The following is a 23,831-nucleotide window of genomic DNA, read 5'->3' as shown; positions in this document are numbered from 1 at the left end:
TGCGCTCGCCACGCTTCGGGTTGGCGTGGATCGTGGGGTGGCGTTAAAAATTGGGGGGGACATTTAAGGGTTAATTGTGCCTATTTGGGCTCTGTGGCCCATTTAACATTGATTCCTATGGCCAAATCGGGTCCATTGAGGCATTTAACAGTAAAATCGCGGTCAATCAGCCTTTTTAACATTGTTCCCTATGGGAAAATCGCGGTCATCGCGGGCATCCCGATTTACCCGCGATGACCGCGATTTTTACCCCCGACGCCCGCGATTTCAATCGCTGGCGCCCATCTAGGTAAAGAGTACCTTTTTTTTTTTAACATACTCCCCTGGTCCCCTGACATCAACGGCGGCCTTTAAGTTAAGGTGGCCATACACAAGCAGATTTATCTTCAGATCTGGCTAGCTGGAACAAAATCCTTGTTATGGATGAGAGCACATGAAAGTTGACCATGTGCTTGGAAATGCTGGAAAACTGACAAACTGTCACTCATCCATAACCATGTTTTTGTTCCAACCAGCCAGATCTGAAGATAAATCTTATTAGTGTATGGGCACTTTAAGTCTTCAAAGGTATCCCTGGTCCCAAGAATGCATTGTGCCGGTGAAGTCACTGGCGCACCTGCACAATGCATACTTGGGACCGGGGATACCTTTGAAGACTAATGGGCCCAATACATCAGCAATCACAATTTATGGATTTCCAGATACAGGGATTTTTTGCCCAGATAAATGGATTTTCCAATCTATCTGACTTTGCCCACACATTACAGATTTACTTCAGTGATTGGCAGATTTTTCCATCTAAAGATTGCATCTTCATATCTGGAAATTGCCCCAATCGATTGTCATTTCAGCTGTTCATAATGTAAATAGATGAAGACGACGAATTGGGAATGCCCACACATCTAAAAAAGATCTGCAGATAATACCAGATTATTAAACATGTTTAAAAACCTGATTAAGCAATCGATTGGCGATTTTGATTGGGATTGCCAAATGGGGGAGCCCACACATCTAAAATTAATTGTGGCAATCATCTCCATATCTGAAAATTGTCACAATTAATTGCTGATGTATGGGGCCCTTAACCCGATGGCCGCAGTGAATGTCAGGGGCCCGGGTGAGTATGAAAAACGGTGCAGGGGGTGTGTGTGGGGAGGGGGATTTAGGGTGAAACACTCCCCAAAAGAAATATTCTGTAAACCTATAATTTGCAGAATATTTCGTTTTTTTCGGATATATCTGGATACTCTACCTGTAATATGCCACTCCTAAGGACAAGCCAAATATCTTACAATGAAAGGCTAATCTCTATCAAACTACAAACCAGCAACCCCAGATAAGCTAGACCAGGGGTCCTTAAACTATTTTGCTCTGGGACCCCATCAGACAATAAAAATAATTACAGGACCCCAGCAAGTTACTGCAGAAGGTCATCACATCACATGTGTAGTCAGCAGACAGCACCTATATGGCAGCATTGTGGAGGCACAACATGATGGGAGGAGTCTAAAATAACAGACAATTTCAACAGATTTTTTAGACTCCTTGAATCACTGACAGATTAGAAAAGTCATCAGCCTGATGGTCGGCAACATGGAGTCGCGACCCCATGCTGAGAAGGTCAGGACCCACAGTTTAAGAACCACTGTGCTAGATCATAGTGCTCCAGGAGACCCCTATAGGTCAGCGTGTAGAAGCATACAAAGGATGTCTTACTCGGATTTGATTTCGCAGCTGCTCTGCTTCTTGCCGTAGCTGTTCCAACTCACTCATTTTGACAACGTAGATCTATTTCACACCGTGGCCACAAAGCACAAGAACGAATCTGAAAAAGAAAACAAATGAAGGACGTTAATTTCTAACATCAGTAAGCACATCACTGATTATATATTTTGTTTAAAACTCTTTCTACCACAAAATATAAAAGGAAAGATGTCGCATAATTTGTATGTGAAAAAGAGGCGAAAGGAGTATAGCTGATAATTCCAATAATAACTGGAGTGATTTTCTTGCAAGACAAAGATGAATTACATATCTAAAAAAGGGAAAACATTGCAAGTAGCGTGTGATGGCAGTTTATTGTTCTACAACGGTGCTATAAAAGGGTGAGGAAGAGAATGATGTGTAAAGAAAATTACTCATCTCAATATTTAGATTTAAAACTTGTGAGGGATAATATGGATAGAATGTGGTTGCACAACAAAAACCAGCAACTTCAAACTAATTCCTTATTACACCCCCCCCCCCCCCCCCCCCATCTCCAAAATGTTATTACATTATATATACATAAACACACATACAGGCATGAGGTAGACTCTAGAGCAGACTGAAATGACTGCCAGAAGCTCATATATCAGTGTCATTATCTCCAGACACCTTTACAACTACACACTTGGAGTAGCTACAGGACATGCTCAAGACCATCCCCACCAGGAGGCAAAACAGGAAATGATCTTGAGTGCAACCTTGATGTGAGGTCACTTGGCTATTGTCTCCCCCCTTCTGCAGCTCTGGAAGTGTTTGCCTCCATCAGACATCTAGCACAACAACAGGAAACAGCCAGCCACGCCTCTGTTAGGGAAGTAAATGTTAGCTTACCCTGCACTTCCAGATGCTCCGCAAACTGTGTTGCATAGTAATAGCTTGTTGACAGTTTGTCAGCACCATGAAAACTAGAACTTAAATATGACTGAATAGAAGGCACATCACGTGATGAGAACAATAGTTCTGTAGCCCCGTGTTCCTCATCGCTCATTCTAGTATACTCCAATCTAACTACTGCGAAAAAATACTTCTGTCTTGTTGCTCTATACCTAGCATTACAAATGCCGAGCTGCATAGCTTGTATTGTATAATAATCGGTCATGTGCATCTGTTCTGGAGCCTCTGCTGTGCAGGATATGCTTCTAGTAGCAGCTGATGGGGAACATAGTCTAAAAACCAGTAACAAATGAACAGAAAAAAAAAAAGAGGCTTAAAGCCATGTATGGTATACAGTAGGGTAGGGTATATCCTTTAGAGTGTAAGGGCATCTCCTTTTCTTAGAATATCTCTGCCGCCCTGATAGTTGCATCAGTGTCCTGTCCCCTGATGCAACTTTTCCTAAATTGCATTGTATTGTAATTAGTTATTTTCTTGTTTTTCGCTCATCTATGTATTGTCAGGTGCTATAAATCCCTTTTGGCACCATATAAATACAGTAGGCAATCTATTGGATGCAAATTGGAACAAAATTTCATGTTAATGTGTGTACCGACGATTGCGTGCGCATGGCCGTTAACAATGTTGTCCGATGTAAAGTACCAAGCAGTGCACCTTCACCGCCTCGGGAGGGTGGGAGCAGAAGCAATGCAGTCGCCCCTGATCCAAAAAAAAAGAAAAACGGCTCCAAAACGTACACCCCCAAAAAACCAAAGTGTCTAGTGCAAATTACACAAACAAAGAAAATGTTTGACTGCCTGCTACAATGGCAGTACATAAAAGTCACATCGTAAATTATATCAGGAGAAGTGTCTTTTGGATGAAACACATTTTACTAAAATATACACAGGAACAAAAAGGGACTACTACATCCTAAAGAGAATACAAGTCAATGGGTGTCCTATTACATCTGATCTCCAGTCTAAAACGATGGGAGATTGTGGGGTAGCATGCAATAATTTTTTTTTTGCGCTGATGGCATTTCCACTAAACCCAGCCTTGATGAATGCGGACGCTTGCAGTGCCTGAAATGAGCTACAATTGTTCTGTTGGGTGCCCTCTAGTGGCTGCCAGCAGCACAAATATTTGAAAATGGTCCAAGAAGTGGCAAAACATAGGCAAATTAGTGATCCTTCTAGAATCAGGGCAGGGGACTGGGACAGCTGACCGGGCTTGGCCACGTCACTGTTGGGGACGGGCCCAGCATCTACAGTGGTACTGGGCTTCCCCCGAGCATACTGAAAGCAGGCTGTTCTGGCAGGGCCCATTTTGCCCTCTAAAAACCAGGCAGGTGCGGCGCCATACTAAAACAGCCTTGTGCGAACACTATAATAATAATGAACGAGGATAGAAGCATAGTATAGTACTTGCCACTTTACCATGTTTCAAGTTATTATGCCCACAGTTAAAATGCATCATGGAGCATTAGAACCATGTCAGAAAACTGGCATCAACATAGTTACTAATAACATTACATCCTGATCCCTTTGGCAGAATGTTGTAAGTGCTTGTGGGCAGAGGAGTGTTTGATGCCATATAAAACACATGTGGAGGTTTTGATGGACATGAGGGGGCATATATGTATGTGTGTGTGGGGGAGGGTAGATCTTTTGGGCATATAAATGGTATGGGAAGGTCTGGGGGTACACAGCGTATCGGATGGGCATAAGAAAGCATTGTGTGCATGAAATCTATCAATTATAACGGAACCCAGGAACAAGGTAATAGGCTCCCAAACATTTTAAATGATGGGTTCCTTTACCCCATATAATGATGAGCTTTGTGTAATCACCTATGTATATTTTACTGCAAGCATTATGAATACATGCATGAATACAATGGTGTCCGCTATTGCCCATCTAACCTAGTATAGATAGCATTAATGTTACAGTGTGAATAGGAAATATTTGCCATCTACTGCTCCTATTTTAACTGATTAATTAATGAATTAAAATTAGATAAGGGAGTACTCCAAGCTCAACCCAAGATCCGAGTCACACACACACAGACACACACACACACACACACACACACACACTACCACCTTCTCTGATTCATGGTTACACTATGCGGAACACCCTCCCTCACAGAGGACATTCCTCTAGCCTCCAAACCCATGTGCCACCTTAAAACTTACCTCTTTAGGCAAGCTTATCAAACCGCAGAACTACCTACATATCATCCGTAAGCTATCATAGCCAACTAGTTCACCTTAATACAGTTCACACATAACTCGATGTTTTCTTTTTACTCACATAACCCATTAACCTGAGGCCAGCACTGCTGTGGCACTGGATCATGTAGCCAACTAAAAAGGTCTGCAATCTGGATAGATCATCTGCAATCTACAGCAACTATCCTTGTATAACTGCCAATAAGGCGCTAAGAATGCCCCACAGTGAACAATATAATATAATATAATAATTCCTGGGGAATCAGCATCTATGTAGAGGTTACACAAGATTGCAAGCACTATTTATATTGGAATCGGTCATTGGACAGTAGAGAAGGACTTAATTCCCCCACCCACTAGGGCAAGGTATGCGATCCCAGTAAGGGCTACAATTAATATTCATGGCAGCTCGTAGGATCTGCAGCTACACGCGGAAATGCACCCCATATTGCAAGAAAAGCATGTGTCACTTTTCACGATATCCGTGGCAGCAGTGCATCGGAATCGCATTAAAAGTGGCATCAGACCACAGGATGAGCAATGGGGACAGCTGTGTGGGAGGATGTAGAAGGCTATTCAGGTTGAAGGGGAAACACTGATGATGATGATGATGCTGCAGCAGCAGCCATGGTGGCCAGCGAGAGGAGCAGAGAAGTTAAGCAAGGTTTCAGTGCAGGTGAGCACTCCTGCAATGGTATGAAGCATGACTACAGTCCAAGCTCTTAGAGCACATCCACTGGGGGCAGCGTCCTGCCCATCCAGGCTTCTAACATTCAAGGGCACCAACTAGAGAGAACGCAATGGCTCAATTCGGGGGCCGAAAGCAAGATATTTGGTACATACAATTGGTGACATCTCATGTATGTGAGAAGTGCACTTGGTTATGGTGTAATTTGCCATTATCGGACACTTACTATTCATTTCATCCTAGAGGAACATGGTGATTGGTGACACTTCGTTCTCAATTTCAACTTTTACTGTTTAGTATTAGTATTAGATTTATTTCTTGTTTGTTTTGCAAAAGAAAAAAAAAAAAAAAAAAAAAAACAACGTATGAAAGCACTGAATGTGATGCTTTGTATTTCACTAGTGTTTTCTCCAAACAGTCAATGAAAAAAATGTTCAGGATTTAAAAAAAAGTGATGAACACAGGTATTGCCTTGCTATGGAAAACAGAAGGGTATGAAGCCTTGTTCACAACATGACATGTATAAAGAAAGAGCACAGTCATCATTCATTTCCTGTTCCTCTAAAATGTTCCTAGTTTTGAAGGTAGGGGGACTGGTCACAGCAGCACTATTTCAGGAGATCAATGTCCTGCTCACTGCGATTGGTCTACTCTTTTTTTTGTAAGCAGTGTCCTCATGTAAAGAGGGGAATGTAAAGCGAAAGGAAATTCTTCCTGAGTACTGGGGAAGCTGATCCATTGTAGTACATGGTAGATCCAATGCTACATTTCTTGCCAAGCCAATAGTTCAGTTATTGGCTGAAACACCAGAAAACACAACAAAACATTGGCACATGTTTGCCAATGCAGAGGAAGGAGAGGAAGGCAATGACCGTGGTCAACAGGTGGAACTACTTACTCATAGGACCCATTTTAAAATAGTAACCATATACTCCAATTATGAGGTATTGTGTGCCTAAACCCGACCTTAATGGGTGCAATCAGTGCACTCAAAGCAGGCATTTAAATATCGATTTTAAGCTAAAAGCAGCTCACTTTTACCGTTTGAGCTACTTTCAGCTATAAAGTGGCCCTGTGCGTATGGCCTGGTGATGAGTGGCGAGGCACGCTCCCACATCATTGCCGGTGCTCATCTGCTGGTATTGCCACCAGATGACAGACGGAGGGGATGGCTTTCCATAGCATCCTGCTATAGAAAGCTTCCCACCGTCACAAAAATCGCTTGTACGAGTGAAAATAACTCCATCTATGCACCTTTATCGTCCACAGCTTCTTAAAGTCGGTCCTGTGGTAGATGCACCAGAGTGCAAGTTTTTCTGGTGGGCAGGTATTACCATCTGGATTAATATTTGCCCTGCGGACACAGCACAGTAAAGGGTAAAAGGGGGGGGGGGGGGAGAGAGAGAGAACAAATGGGGTGATTCTTTTAAGCCAGTGATTATCAAACTCAGCCTCAGGACCCCACACAGTTCACATTTCCCAGGTCACCCGGCAGGTGCACAGGTGCACTCATTACATACTGACACATTTTAAAAGAACCGCAGGTGGAGCTAATTATTTCACTTTTTATTCTGTGAGACCTGCAAAACATGCACTGTGTGGGGTCCTGTGGACCGAGTTTGAGAACCTGTGTTCAAAATAGCTTAGATGGCTTGCTTGAATCGCCCCATGTGGACACAGCGGGCGATAGCCCCGCAGTGTCACACTATCACCCTGCCAAATAGACTTTGCAGGCAAGAATATTCTTATTAGACTGTATTTGGCCGTGGCTCCTGGGGCTGGCAGGATGTAGTTAGCCATCTCTCCAAGTGCTTTATACATTCAGGGCCCCGCTGAAATCACCGGGGCTGAGTCTGTGTGTACATGGGTTAAGTGTAGCCAGCATGCACATTCACAGGAGTGACTACCCAGCAGGCACATACACAGTAGGTGCGCATCTGGAAATCAGGGGCAAGTGTTTCTGTATAGGACGCGAGTAAAACACGAGCAACGTTCTGCTGACTCATAGCTCACATTATATAAGCGAGAGGTTCCGATATCTAATTCTGTCTCTCCACTCACCGCACATCAATTCCTAATACATTAAGCTAAACTAAAGCTTCTAAAAATAAAGAGGTGATGTTGCCCATAGAAACCAGACAGATTCTGTCTATCAGTTCTTTATTGCATCTAAGAAAATTATAGAATCCGATTGGTTGCTATAGGAAACACCAACTCCTTTCATTTTTAGAAGCTTTAGTAAAATACATCACCAAGAGCTGGATACTGAGTAAATAAAAGGAAGAGAAAAAAAACAAGTAACAGTTCACCTGGACAAACTAGGTTATATTACAAAGGAGTGCAAACACATTTATCATTTTGCATGCAGGGTAAACACTGGCTGCTTTGCATATAGGCCATTATTCTTGTTCACTCGCAAAGGCAAATTCCTTCCCAAATGGACAAAACCATGAGCACTGCAGGTGGGGCAGATGTAACATGTGCAGAGAGAGATTTGGGAGGGGTTTTACTTCAAAGTGAGATCTATATTGCAGTGTAAAAATAAAGCAGTCAGTGTTTTCCCTGCACAGAAACAAAATAACTCACCCAAATCAAATTCTCTACGCACATGTTACATCTGCCCCACCTGCAGTGCACATGGTTTTGTCCATTTGTAAAGGAACTTGCCTTTGTGAGTGAACCAGAATAAGGGCCCTAGTCCACAAGTACTTTGAAGCTTTATTTTAACACTGCAATTTAGATCCCAGTGTGTACACACCCTTCTCAAATTTAAATCTGCCCCATGTGAAATGTAACATGGTTTTGGAAAGGTGCAGTTATTGGCTTATTTTTTGTTTGCTCTCAGTTCAGAATCAGACCCGAAGTTTACAGACACGGCAGGCTTGATGCAGAGCTACATATACACAATTAAGAGGTGATGCTGTGGTGTGCATATCCCCACGGGGTGTGTGGTATGCGCTCCAACAGTCAGGATTCCGATGGTAGTGTCTCCTACATCGGAATTCCGAGTGTCAGTAGTCCAACAGATGAAAATATTAGCTCTGGGATTGAATAGGGCTAGTCGAATGTGCCCAAAGAAAGCAGGCAGGAATTGCAGATTTTCCACCTTGCGAGAAATTCACCCAGGATTGAATACCCTCCATGGTGTGTAAAAGTCACCAGCACTCTGATTATGTAGCTGAAGAGTTCAAAAACTCGGTTTAGAAGAACTTAACTGGCCCCAACAGAGGCCTAACCTCAACCCCATCGAGGGCCCCAACAGAGCCCTAACCTCAACACTCACCCTTCAAATGAACTGGAGCAAAGATTGCAAGCCAGGCCACCTAATCCAACATCAATGCCCAACCTCATAGTTCTACAGTATGAATGGGCACAAATTCACACAGGAACACTCCAAAATCTTGTTGAAAGTCTTCCACAAGTGGAAGCTGGAAAAAATGGAAACCAACTCCATAGCAAAGTATATGTATTTGAATACATAGTGACAGCCTGTGAATGCACCTGGTTGGTGGAATGGTGAAGATCTGCAGATCAATCTATATACAGATACATCTCTCGAAGGATCGGGCAGTGTGTCCTGCATACACCCTGCTCAATCGCTCATGATTAATGTCATAACTAGGCAGGCATTTACATGTTCCCACCCACGTTCGCTGTCAATCACTGCCTACTTGTAAAGCAAGTGTATTGGTGGTTTGCGGAGCACACAGCAGAATGCTCAGATATATCTTGAACTACACCGCCAACACAATATGTCTGAACAAGTCGCTAACACTGGTCGACGCATAAGGCAGACTATAAGAAAAATTTACTGATGTGCATTCTACTTCACATGTGATGTTGCTATGGGCAACCAATCAGAATCTACTACTTATTTGTTTAGCACCCTCTAGAAGATAGTAGACAGGATCTGATTGGTTACCCATAGCAACATCACTTCTGTAAAGTAGAATACTCATCTTAGTAAATGTCCCCCTATGTATCCTTTCCAGTGTATTTTGGCATATCCACCAGCAAAGTTTTTGCAAATAAACCCTATCTCATCAAATGGATGGACATGAGGTATAAAAGTTATAATATGTATCTTTTCATTAACCATCATTTAGTTCAGCACATTAAACGCAACTTTATTAATGTACAACTGATTGTTAACTTTTCTAAAACAAATACACAATAAGGGTATTTATTTGTATCCCAATATCAATCAATCTCAAAGATTACAATTATATTCACACTGTAGTACATTTTAATGGTCAAGTACTATTATTAGTGTGTGTTTGTGTAATAAATGAATTATATATTTTTTTTCCCGTACGCAAACATCTTGAAGGGTTCCCCCTTTTTGCAATAGAACCCAGTTTCCTTCAATGCATATAGCTGTGTATAACACATGGTTTCTAAGCTGGGACTTTGGCATGGGATGTGTTGATCTATATTAAACAGAAGTGGTATGAATTCAGGTGCCGCTGAAGACGTTAAAATACCATGGCAGCGGCCCATTGCACGATAAATAGGATTGACCCCTTAATGCAGGGGTGGGGAACCTTTTTTGTGCCAAGGGCCGTTTGTATTTGGAACAATTCCTATGGGGGCCATATGTAAAAATGTATCTTACAAATTGTCCTGCTGCGGCCGTCCCACGGTCCGGCGGCTGCTGCTGAATATGGCTGACAGTCTCCGGCTGCTGTTGATCAAGAGGAATCTCGCGAGATCTACCGACCTCTCACGAGAATTCCCCTGTACTTGACTCCTGGCAAAGCCGCCGGGCAGGTGGGCGGGCCACTCAGACCGGCTAAGGGGGCCGCATATGGCCCCAGGGCCTGAGGTTCCCCACCCCTGCCTTAATGTATCTCCTGACTGACCTCAGAACTTAGAGAAACCACAAATAAACATGACCCTTTTCCCTTAGAAAATTGCAAATCCTGATGTGGGGAAAAAAAAAAAAAATCTATGTGAACATAGTTTAGCAGCCTTTAAGTTCAACGGATACATATGTAGTGAAGAACAGTAGAGGTCTATGGTTCCATTCAGCAGAGGCTGGCAATGTTTTCTTCCTTTTTTTGATTAAAAGGGGTGTACACATGGTGATATTTTGACTAGATAGATTTCTCCTGCTTAGTCATTCATTGTCCAGCATGGATTGACTGTGCAGGCAAGAAAATTTTGACTAGATCATAGACTATCATTTCGTAGACAAAATCGCTTAGTCAAAATATCCAGTGCATCTTGTCAAAATTGACCATTAGCCAATCTCTCACCGTGTGTAGAGCTCAGTAACATTAATATTTAAGATAACATTTCTTAGATAACAGGTTTATAAAGAAATATGGTCCTCTTAAGGCCTAGATACTAATGCTTATGGAACTTTTGCCACTGCTATTTGAGTGCAATCAGAAAATGGATTGTGTACGAACACAGGTATATACAATGTTTTGACATGGGAAGACAATTAAGAGAATGTTTAAGTCTCAACTATACCTACAGTAAGGAGGAAAGAGTGGAAACAAACACTAAATATGTGTCCTAGAAATGATGGAGAAAGGGCTTAACACTTTCGATTTGGAAAATAAAAATATTTGCAAGTATTGAATGGCATGATGGGGTGATAAAAGTAGAAATTGTAGCATAGCTGAAATGATTGGATATTTGGGGAAAGAGTAATGGGCAATACAAAGGATAAAGCTGACAAAGAAAAAAAAAAGGTTAGGAGAGAGTGGAAGCGAAACATAGCCATGAAGATTGATCTTGGAATGAAGTACAGGGCTCAAATTGATGATGGTTTGTTTTGATTCTAGGGATTAGGGTAGTTAGGCTACAGCTGAAGTCTGTGTCTGACTTACTTATAAAAATCATTGGAGTGCCGCCCGCAAACTTTGATATATATATATATATATATATATATATATATATTTTTTTTTCTTCATTTATTATCTCATCGTACCTGATGTCAAAGACATGCAATTTAAATGCTTTTAAAATCATGCAATTTAAATGCTTTTAAAATCGATTGATTGGCGCAATCGCATAAAAGTGACCAAATCGCATGTATATCACCTACTATATGGCTACCTCTATGAAGCTCCCATACATTTTACAAATCACACCATTCATGATCATACAGGATGATGGCACACTGTTCAACAATCAGTCAGTCAATCTGATCAGAAATGACAGATAATCTGTTACTAACAAAAGAAATGAGTTTTTGCTATTTAAGAAAGGTGAAAGCTGTATTTTGGAGTGAGAGTAAGGGTGCCCATACACTAGGGTGATTCCACGGCAAGTTGGTCCCTTTTCATAAGATTCTGGAAAATCAGACGAAGAAGTGTGTCACACTCGCATGTGTTTGACATCAGGTCCGATGCGAGGTCACTTGAGCAGTGCATTGGAGGATCCCACTGGCTGCACGATACATAGATCGCACTGTCAAGCCTTTCAGAGAAGTTGCCCCAGTGCATGGGCACCTTAAGGATGCTTTGGGAGTAAAGCTGTGTACACACGGTGCAATATATTGCTCAGTGTCTCCTTTTCATCAGCGACCAGAGATGCCGGGGGAGCCGCAGAGGGAAATAGCTTATCGCAGCGACCATTAGGAGGCTGAACACGAGAGTGTGCACCCCACGATTTATCGCTGCAACACAAACAAATCGCTGGCAATATGGTCGCTCAGCAACCCTATTGCCAGCGATATTGCCCCTTGTTGTACACAGCTTTAGGCATTTGTGCAAACATTTTTATTGGAACTAGAAATACTCGCTAATAATGGAGACATAATGGAGCATGAATAGAAGGGAACAATAATAAAGAAGTTGATAGTGTAGCAGTAATGCTCGTAAGGAAAAATTAAATCACTATTGCAAGCTATTGGGATATGAAGGCTAAAGTACTGACAAAGAGGCTGGCGTGTAGACATATAAAAAGTGAAGGAGGGGACAGGTTGTCAGAAAAGAAGGAGGGTGATGAAGGGGAGGATGGGGCTGAGGTGTAAAAAAATGGAGGAGGCTGATGGATGGCAAGATAAGGTCAAGAAGTGGAGATGATGGAGGGGAGGATGGGGCCAGGGTGTGAGGAAAAAAGGGTGATTGAGAAGAGGATGTGTCAGGAGGAGGAGATAAAGGGGTCAATGAGGGAGTGAGGGGCCAGGGTGATGGAGGGGAGGATGGGGTCTGTATGTAAGAAAGGGTCATGGAGTTAAGGATATGGCCAAGAGATGAGGGAAGGAGCAGAATGGTAGACATAATGGGCTGGGATATGAGCGGGAGCAGAGTAATAATGGAGAGGATAGGGCTGGGATGTGAGGGAAGGAGGGTGATAGAGGAGAGGATGGGGTCAGGGAGTGATGGAAGTAGCAGAGTGATGCAAGAGAGAATGGGGCCAGGCTGTGAGTGAAGGAGGGAAGGATTGGGCCAGGGTGTTAAGGAAGGAGGATGATGGAAAGGAGGATGGGGTCGGGTGTAGGGAGGGGAAATGGAGGATGGGGTCGGATGGGGTCGGGTGGAAAGAGGGGAACAGTGTGATGGTAGAGAGAATGGGGTCAGGTTGTGAAGGAGGGAGAAGAGCGATACAGGGGAGATGGGGCCAGGGTGGGATGAGGGAAGGAGGATGATAATTGGGAGGATGGGGCCAGTGAGTGAAGAGAGGAGGATGGGGCTGGGGGGGGGGGGGGGGGGGCGGATGGATGGGAGGATAATGGAACAGAGGATGTGGCTGGGGAATAAGGAGAGGATGATAACGGGAGGATTGTAAAGCACAACGGAATCTGCTGCGCTATATAAGAAACTGTAAATAAACAAATAAATGGGGCCGAGGAGCAAGGAGGGGAAGATGGATGAGAGGATGGGGTCTGGAGAGAGTTGAGGATGATGGATGAGAGGATGGGGCCGAGGAGCCAGTTAAGGATGATGGATGAGAGGATGGGGCAGAGATGCGAGTTGAGGATGATGGAGGGGAAGATGGATAAGAGGATGGGGTCGGGGTGCGAGTTGAGGATGATAGGATGGGGCCCGAGGTGCGAGTTGAGGATGATGGATGAGAGGATGGGGCCGAGGAGCGAGTTGAGGATGATGGATAAGAGGATGGGGCCGAGCAGCGAGTTGAGGATGATGGATGAGAGGATGGGGCCGAGGAGCGAGTTGAGGATGATGGATGAGAGGATGGGGCCGAGCAGCGAGTTGAGGATGATGGATGAGAGGATGGGGCCGAGGAGCGAGTTGAGGATGATGGATGAGGCCGAGGAGCGAGTTGAGGATGATGGATGAGAGGATGGGGCCGAGGAGCGAGTTGAGGATGATGGATGAGAGGATGGGGTCGAGGAGCGAGTTGAGGATGATGGATGAGAGGATGGGGCAGAGGAGCGAGTTGAGGATGATGGATGAGAGGATGGGGCCGAGGAGCGAGTTGAGGATGATGGATGAGAGGATGGGGCCGAGGAGCGAGTTGAGGATGATGGATGAGAGGATGGGGCTGAGAAGCGAGTTGAGGATGAGAGGATGGGGCCGAGGAGCGAGTTGAGGATGATGGATGAGAGGATGGGGCCGAGGAGCGAGTTGAGGATGATGGATGAGAGGATGGGGCCGAGGAGCGAGTTGAGGATGATGGATGAGAGGATGGGGCCGAGGAGCGAGTTGAGGATGATGGATGAGAGGATGGGGCCGAGGAGCGAGTTGAGGATGATGGATGAGAGGATGGGGCAGAGGAGCGAGTTGAGGATGATGGATGAGAGGATGGGGCAGAGGAGCGAGTTGAGGATGATGGATGAGGATGGGAGGAGAGGATGATGGGACCAGGATGTTGGAGGGGAGAATGGGGAAAAATTGATGGGAGGTCTGGATGGGGCCGGGTGGTGAGGAGTAGAGGACATGGGAAGGGGGGCATCAATTGAAGGATTGGGCGAGAGAAGGATGGGGCGGGGGAGGGAAGCAGCAAAGCGATAGAAGGGAGGATGGGGCCGGGGGACGGAGGATGATGGAGGGAAGGATGGGGCGGGGGAGGGAAGGAGCAAAGTGATAGAAGGGAGGATGGGGTCGGGATGGGAGAGAGGGAGCAAGGTGGTAATTGAAAGGATCTGGCCGGTGGGTGAAGAGGATGATGGAGGGGAGGATGAGTCCGGGGAGAGAGGAGAGGATGGGGGTGGAGGGCGGAACAGGCCTATGCTACTGCCTGGGTTGGGGTACAGTACATGCCGGTGACAATACCCGTTCTGGCCGACGGCCTCCGGTTCGGTGATCCTCAGTCCCCGCCGCCTCCTCAGCCCGAGATCCCGTTAGAAGGAGCGGCCTCTGGCAGCCTGTATCACACGGCCCCTAGATCCGCCACACCCAGACACCAACCACCGACACCGGAGAAAAGGGGTATCCTGCACCAACACCTCACGGTCGTGACAGCCACAACGGTGCTCCGAGCTCGCTCACCGTAGTGCTGCCCCGGTGTACGGACGCTACACAGTCCCCGCTCGTACAGCGCTGTAACGCCGAGCACTGACACACGACGCCGTAGCCCGGATGCTCATCACCCCCCGCAGGCCAATGGTATAACCCGCAGCAAGAGCATGGACGCTACCAAGTAACGCGAAGGGGAGGGGAGACCGTACAGAACGCTGCTTCCTTTTTCTAATCATCACGCTCTGCCAGCAGCAACAGCAGTGACATATACACATAGATGTCAGTACAGTTACAGGAAGAAAAAAAGGCTTCACTCAGCAGTCAGCACACACTGCAACACCTGCTTCACACACGCCCAGATATAGGTGTGTGACTGTGTGTGTCTATAGATAGATATCCACACATACTCTACACACACACTAATATCTAAATATATAGATAAATTGATAAGTGGCAGTTAAGATCATAACCGTAATGTTTGCTACACACTTGCAGTAGCTCGACATGGCTGCAGAAGCCACCATCACAAAGCCCCTGTAAACCTGCAGACATTAAGGGGTAGAATTACTAGAGGTTCTATGGGGCCTATTATAACGGATCGCATATACAATATTAATTAAAACCCAGGATCGCATTGTAATATGCAATCCTATTGCAGGGATGTATCATCCTGCACATGCAGCATCCCTGCAATGTACTCAGGTGGGTGCCGGGGGTCTGCGCATGTGTGGTTAGCACTGGTCTGTAGCCCATGGGCTACCCAGGGTTGCCTACCCTACCGGAATGGTCGGGAGGGTCCTGGAAATCGGGTCCCCCTCCTGGCCCCCCGGAAAGGGGGGCAAACCTCCCGCAAAGCCTTCCATCTCCCATGAACCACCCCTCGGAGGGTGATCCGTGGGTCAAATGATGCGATCATGTAATTTTAGCCCTGTCCCCGCATTGCAATGTATGAAATACCGGCATTGCATGGCAGGGGCAGGGCTAAAATGACACAATTACTCTAGCCACACCCCAAACAGATCATCCAGTCTATGGATACGCCCCCAACCCACCCCTTTTCACTCCCGGCGATGGCCTCGCCCTCCTGCCTCACTAGCTGGCTGCCCTCAGAAGAAAGAACGGCAGCCACATCACCCATTCCCCCCTGTGGAGCGCAGCGGCTGCATCACCCGCGCGCCTGGGGGGGGGGGGGGGGTAGTCATAATGGCTAGTCATAATGCAGACTTGCCATTGTTAGCATAAGCATGCATATCTTTTTAAATAAAGTGTGCTACAGTGAACATTTTGAGGATCCAGCTGGTTACAATTTAACCTTACCAATCACACATGAAAAAAGAAAGGTGGCCATACATCAGAAAGACCTGCTTACAATCATGATTGTGTCCAACAGGGCCGGCGCTACCCACTCAGCAGCTCCTGCAAAGCAGGGAGGCGCCATGCTGAAAAGGCGCTGTCTCCCTCCCTGCTCTGCTAAAGCTGCCTCAGCCCTCACTGTCACTGCCTCCTCCAATAGCAGCGTGCGATACGATGTGCGCTCCCACAGGGATCGCATCGCACAGTACAAAAGGTATGTGCTGCACATACTTTTTGTACTGCTTTTGGATCGCATCACACACACATTGCATGCATGCCGTGCAATGCGATCTAGCCCACAACGTATGCGATTCTCGCAGCGTATATGGGCACCTTTAGTGCCTGCAACATATTGCGGATACAGCACTGAGATGGTGTATGCATACATGTACATGTACCCGAGATCCTCCGGTACTTGTGTAGTTTCACGGCACCAGCATGGCCCTGTGCTACTTCCGGGTTCTACAATCGCCACGAAATATGTCAAAAAAAGTAACTTAACTCCATGCCAACATGGATAGTTCATACCCTCACTATCCATGTTGGCATGGAGTTGATTTTAAATAGCATGGCGAGCGTAGCGAGCCACCGAGCCCGCAGCGTGGGCGAGCAAAGCGAGCCCCGCAAGGGGACTCAGACGCACCGCGCCATACTGGCGCCGTGAAACTACACAAGTACCGATCCTCGATAGGATCGCATGTTGCATACACTCCCACAATCGGGCTGCAGCTTGTTGCAATGGAAATGTGAAAGGGCGCAAAAATTATGGTTTGCAGGAGGGTGCCAGACACCCTAGCACTGGCCCTGGAGTCCAACTTTCCCTTCAACTCCACGGCAGTCCTTAGTGGTTTTTGGACATACAATGTACTCACAATCCATCATACAATCCGTTCTGGGAGCCACAGAAGTGGTGCAGCAGATTGGTAGTTGCTGGCAGCCTTTAAATTAAAAAAAAAAAAAAAAACAGTATTTTTGGTACTCCTATACTTTTGATCCTAGTAGGCCAGCCCTCTATTTAAAGGAACCTTTAATAATACAATCATGCAGCAGATGGATTGAATGACGGATTGTGAGTACATTGTGTGTCCAAAAACCACCAAGGACTGTTAGGGAGTTGAAGGGAAAGTTGGACACAATCATGATTGTAAGCAGGTCTATCTGATGTATAGCCACCTAAAGGATGTCAGTTATATGAGCCGTCAAACAACCGATTGCATGTGCATAAAAGCACATGCAATAGGCTCCAAATCCCAACTGATCAGACGTGCAGCACCTCTGATCAGAGGACCAATCCTCCAACCGGCGGGACCACGCATTGTATGATTGGGTGCAATGTCTTTCAGGTGTATGGGGGCTTTTACCTTTAATCAAAAACATACTGAAACCCTAGTCACAGGGAAAACATGGACAATGTACAGTAATTAATATTAGCTCAGACTATAAACATAAAACCTATGCTTAATGTACAGTATATATTTCAAGATCATTATCTCCATTATTTCCTTTCATACATGCGGAAGTTGTATGTAATTGCGCTTTCACATAGCAAAGCTGGGTCCCGGGTCTGATCCTTCAAATTAAACCTGGGTCACCCATTATACACAGGGTGATCCAAGATTAACCCATTTTATATCCTGGGTTGAATTGCCAGTTGGTGGACCTGGGTTATTAGACCGCACCATGACAGGGGTCAACCAGGCCACAACTCATTAATAACTCAGGTTTTAGAGGTCATGTATACAGTAGGTGTCAGCTAGCACTGGCTATATAGCTAATTTCACACTTATCACATCTTACATCTCCCATTTTGCACCTGAAAGTCTACTGAGGATCATCTTTCCATCTAGAACCACAAGAAACAAAAATGTATGTCCATCTAGAAATGTTGGTTGGTTTGTTCAGTTGCAGTAAAATAGTTTTACTAATATTTTTTACATACAATTTTATTTTATGCCCAACTATATTCTCAAGAGGAGATTAATCAGGTGCAAAAATCTAAAGTTTGAGATTCTATTATTATTATTTTTATATTCAGCTTTATCAGTAGCCTTTCTAAATATAATGATAATTCCAGTGCACAAGTTAAGAGCAAGTGGTATAAAGCAGTAAAGTGTATTTTTTAGTAGTAGTACTGGCAATATCTGCAGGTGTATGATGGACCTTTTTGCACAGGGATGATATTTTTGCATTGCGCATGCGCATTTCTGTGCACTGGGTGCACACACCCACACTTGCGAACTGAGGGGGGGGGGGGGGGGGGGAGTTCATGGTATGAAATAAGTTGATCACATGATGCTCACATCCAGGTAAGCGCTGTGCTGATAAATCCCTAGGCCAATGTGTTAAATATTGACTGGCAACAGGAGGATCTTTTCTCCATTAAAACAGGATGCATTTGAGCCCTTCTGTGTACACTTCTTGGAGGAAAACTGGTTTGAACACTGGTCAAATACGTTCACTCATACATTCATAGACATTTTGCCTTGATACTCTGCAGCACGGATGCTGAACATGGATGCTATTACATCCGGACCTAGATCTCTGATAATTGTATAATGCAGTTTCTACTGTACCACTCATATTCTAGGGGTACATTTACTAAGATGGGAGTTCTATTGAAGATAGGAGGTGAAATGTAATAGGATAAGAGAATCAGGTTTTTTAAAGCGGCAATCAGTTACACTGCAAAATCAAACTGGTTTTGCAGTGTAAATAATTGTTGCTTTAAAAAGACTGGATATTTCTTACAAACTCTATCACTCTCTGATTCACTCACGCTATTACATTTCACCCAGGATGTTGGGCAACATCCCATCTTCAATTGAACTCCCATCTTAGTAAATGTACCCCCTTGAACTCTGACGACTATGTATAGGGCAGCACGGACGGTGTAATGGTTAGAATTACTGCCTACAGCACTGAGCTCATGGGTCAGATTCCCACCATAGCCCTAACTGTGTGGAGTTTGTATATTCTCCCCATGCTTGTGTGGATTTCCTCCAAAAATATAGTGGTAGGTTAATTGGCTCCCAAAAAAATGAACCCTAGAATTAATGTGCGTGCATGTACTTACTATGTGTTAGGGAATATTGGGGCAGATGTATTAAGCCTGAACAAGAGATCAATGCAAGGGTGATAAAGAGAGATAAACAACCAGCCAATCAGCTCCTTACAGACTTTTTTCAAACCCAGTCTATAACATGACAGTTAACAGGTGATTGGCTGGACGTTTATCTCTCTTTATCTGTATCTCTTGTTAAGGCTTAATACATCTGCCCCATAGATTGTAAACAGAGACTGATGTGAATGTTCAAATATTCTCTCTGTACAGTGCTGTGGAATATGTGTGCGCTATATAAATAACCGGTAATAAAAAAAATAATCTAGGTTCTATATTTCTAAGGGCTCTAAAGTGCAGATTCTAAAATTGTAGTGGCTCTGCAATGCAAACATAATAACAAGGAAAAGTCATCTGATTTCTTGATATTGTGGCATATGACAAAGGCTGTTATAAGGGGGAGATAATGGGCCAGATTCTCTAAGCTTCAGAAGTGATAAAATAGAGAGTGATAAACATCCAGCCAATCAGCTCCTGCCTGACATTTTTCAAACACAGCCTGTGACATGGCAGGTAGGAGCTGATCGGCTGGCTGTTTATCACTCTGGATTTTATCACTTTTGAAGCTTAGAGATTCTGGCCCAATGTCGTTTGTAGGTAAATACTGTAAGGAACACTCTGGCTTGGTTTTGAAGGCCCAGGAAGCTCTAACAGCTTCTTATGCAGCTTTCAATGCATCTCTGTTCAATAATGTAAAATTAAGATTCCTCCATGCAAAAACACAATTTGAATCCCTCTTAGACTCAGAAACTTCACAATCGGTCTCTAATGCTACTTTCAATTCTATATGCCTGGGAATAAAAATGGATGTTTTCTCTCCAATCTGATACCATGTACTAAACCCTCTGCTTTTACTACATCACTCAAGGCACCGTCTGACGATAAGGTACATAATGGAGAGGATATTCGACATTTTTAGAAAAATAGGATTTTAATACCTACCGGTAAATCCTTTTCTCGGTGTCCATATGGGATATTGGGGATTCCATCATAACCTATGGGAGAAGAGAGGTATCCACAGGAGACAGGCACATAGAAGCTCTTTGACTGGCTGTACTGGCTCCTCCCCTCTACTTTCTCCCCACAGACCAGTTAATATGAAACTGTGCCTGAAGGAATGGAAAGTATATGAGAAAAGGATATAACTATGTGTTAACATATATAATGTATTAAAGTGGTGACATGCAACCAGCACACCCATAACACAACAAATGGCCAAGAACATGATTGCCAATATAATGGAAGGCAAGAAAACAGTAACAGTATAACTGTAATTTAAGAGAACAGTAACAGGATCCATCAATCAATATCCGGCACTGAGGCGGGCGCCCAATATCCCATATGGACTCCGAGAAAAGGATTTACTGGTAGGTATTAAAATCCTATTTTCTTTGTCATCCATATGGGATATTGGGGATTTCAACATAACGTATGCAAAGTATATCCAGGATTCAAGGACGGGCGGAGCTGCAGCATAGGGAATCTGTTTTGCGAAGCCTAGCCGTCCTCTGGACGTACAACCTGAGAGCCCGAACCACATCCAAGTAGCAGGGATGTCCAAGTGAGGCCCACCTGCTGGAACCACAATAGGTTGGTTCAAATGAAAGGTCGAAACAACCTTTGAAAGAAACTGAGCTCCACCCTATCCTCATGGAATATAAGGTTCTTGCAAGACAGAGCGCCCAGCTCTAAAACCCTCTGTGCTGAAGCCAAAGCTAACAGAACTGCTGTCTTCCATGTCAGGTATTTTAACACTGAGTTCAAGGGTTCAAACCAAGATGACTGTAAGAAGGCTAAGACCACCTCCAATTCCCATGGAGGTGTAGGCAGCACAAAGGGGGTTGAATACGCAGCACCCCTTGCAGGAAAGTCTGGACCTCCGGCAAGGAAGCCAATTTCTACTGGAAGAAAATGGATATGGCTGAAATCTGTACCTTTAAGGAACCTAAACAAAGGCTCAACTCCAAAGCAGACTGCAAAAAATAAAGGAAGCGGTCCACTTTAAATTCTGCTGGTGGAAATTTCAGCTGCTCACACCAGCCCACATATCTCCTCCAAATGTGGTGGTAATGTGTAGAAGTCACCGGCTTCTTGGCCTGAGTCATCGTAGAGATGACTGACGCATGCAATCCCTTGTGAGCTAAAATCTGCTGCTCAACCTCCAGGCCGTTAAATGTAGTTGCTCTAAGGCCTGGCAGACACAGGAACCTTGAGCGAGCAAGTCTCTTTCTTGAGGGAGGCACCACGGGTCGTTCGCTAGCATGGCTTGAAGGTCCGCATACCACACCCTGCGAGGCCAATCGGGAGCTATCAGAATTGCTTCCACTCTGTAGGATCTTATCTTTTTTAGGACCTTTGCCAGAAATGGAATTGGCGGAAATACTTACACCAGGTCGTAGCACCAAGGTGTTGTCAGTGCGTCCACTGCCTCCGCTTGAGGATCTCTGGTCCTGGAGCAATACTGGGCCAACTTCTTGTTGGGTCTGGACGCCATCAGATCTATCTGTGGGTTTCCCCACCGATCCACAATGTGTGCAAAGACTTGTTCTTTCAAGCTCCATTACCCTGGGTGAAGGTCGTGACGACTCAGGAAGTCCACCTCCCAATTGTCCACCCCAGGGATAAAAATGGCCGACAGCACAGTCAGATGAGCCTCTGCCCAACTTGGTGACCTCTCTCATGGAGGACTTGCTCCTCGTGCTTCCTTGGCGGTTTATAAAAGCCACTGTCGTCGCATTGTCTGACTGGACTTTTACCGCCTGATCTTTCAGCCAAGGTGCAGCTTGCAGGAGAGCATAAAACACCACTCTCAACTCCAGATTGTTTATGTGTAGTTTGGATTCCAAAAGCATCCACCTGCCTTGGAAGGTCACTCCCAGCATCACAGCGCCACATCTTTGGAGACTGGTGTCCGTTGTTAGTAGAATCCAATTCTGAATCCCCAATCTCCTGCCTGCAAGCAGGTTTGGAGGATGAAGCCACCATTTCAGTGATTCCCTGGATCTCGTGGACAGAAAAATCTTCCTCTGCATATGCAGATGAGACCCTGACCATTTGCTCAGGCGGTCTAACTGGAACACACGGGAGTGGAACCTCCCGTATGGGACTGCCTCGAAAGAGGCAACCATCTTTCCCAGGACCCGAATGCATTTGTGGACTGAGACTTGCACTGGAGTCAATAGATCGTTCACCGGTACCTGGAGCGCTTGAACCTTGTGCCCTGGCAGGAAGACTTTCTGCTCCCTGGTATCCAGTACCATGCCCAGAAACAAACAGAAACTTTGGTTTTTCGGCTTTATTTGTTACTGTGCTCCGGACTTTGTATTGGATGCAGCAGACCCAAGTTGTATGTAATGGGTATATTTCTTCACCATTCCAGATTCAAAGAGGGACCATGCAGGGCTTCCTCCACTCTCCTCTGCTAGTTGCTCTGGCTCTTGAGTCTTGAGTTGTTAGCTACCGCATTGTGTAATAACCCAATGTTTGAGGGTATAATGATGGATCTGCTGTTTTAAAAATTTGTTTATTTGCAGATGACGTTGCTTTTTGTCTCCAATCTTGAGGTTTCACTTCCGGCTATACTTGATACGTTTTTCGTTTTTGGATTCTTTGCAGGATACAAGGTCAATATAGGCAAGTCCTATATCTTACAGGTCTCGGGACACCATACACCTAGATTACCACCTCATTTAATTTGACAATTAAAGGTATCACATCAATCTATTTAATATTTTGGTATTGCAATCCCTAGCCATTTATCTAAGCTATATCATTCTAATTTTGACCCTATTGCTAGGAATATTTTAGGCCTACTTGATACTTGAAATACCTTACCGCTATCTTTTATGGGCAGAGACGCAGTTTTACAGTCTACAATATTTCCTAAGTTATCCTACTGTATCCACAATGTCCAAGGTAGATATCAGTAAAGTCACCAGAGCCTTTGTTTAAATACTTCTGGCAGGTTAAAAAAAATCTGTGTTTCTAAATATAAATGTTATATTAAATGGGCTCAGGGTGGCTTAGGCATACCTATTATTATAATATTTTCACAGTCGGTCTTTCTCTAGTACATTCTAGATTAGCTTTAAAAGCGTGAATTTTATAGCCATAGGTCTCTTGAGGAGTTGATCGCTCTATACTATTTAGCTGCTCTCCTACATATTCCACGTAACTCCTTGGCACCGAATGTTTTTGATAAGTTTCTGTTTGCAGACACTTGTTCTATGTGGTTATCCATCAATAAACAGTTGGGACGCAGACACGCAGTTACTAAATTTGCTCCATTGTTGGGTAACCCATCCTTTTAAAAGGGTAAAGGTCCATACACACTGGGCGATTTTGCCCAGCGTGTATGGACAGTGATGATCGCGGTCAGCGGGGGGCAGACAGCTCTCCATAGAACAGCGCTATGGAAAG

At 44.7% G+C, this 23,831-nt stretch overlaps 1 protein-coding gene across 2 annotated transcripts in view; it reads right to left on the bottom strand.

The window, feature by feature from the left end:
- The window catches only part of GNB4 (G protein subunit beta 4), a 97,415-nt gene that overhangs the window by 14,105 nt on the left and 59,479 nt on the right, over positions 1 to 23,831 (bottom strand). The window contains exons 1-2 of one of the 2 annotated variants that reach the window (XM_083177707.1): positions 14,756 to 15,069; positions 1,717 to 1,825 (exon numbers count right to left, since the gene is read on the bottom strand). In XM_083177707.1, the coding sequence (XP_083033833.1) occupies positions 1,717 to 1,773 (57 nt within the window). In that variant the 5' untranslated portion in view covers positions 1,774 to 1,825; positions 14,756 to 15,069. Of the gene's footprint in view, positions 1 to 1,716; positions 1,826 to 14,755; positions 15,070 to 23,831 lie in introns of those variants that run through there. The other variant, XM_083177706.1, reaches the window with a different exon arrangement.

The sequence above is a fragment of the Crinia signifera genome, chromosome 3 (genome assembly GCF_055691185.1).
Source record: "Crinia signifera chromosome 3, ASM5569118v1, whole genome shotgun sequence".
NCBI classification, from domain to species: Eukaryota; Metazoa; Chordata; class Amphibia; order Anura; family Myobatrachidae; genus Crinia; species Crinia signifera.
The sequence above is the reverse complement of the archived record's forward strand: the minus strand, read 5'-3'. Positions and strand labels throughout refer to the sequence as shown.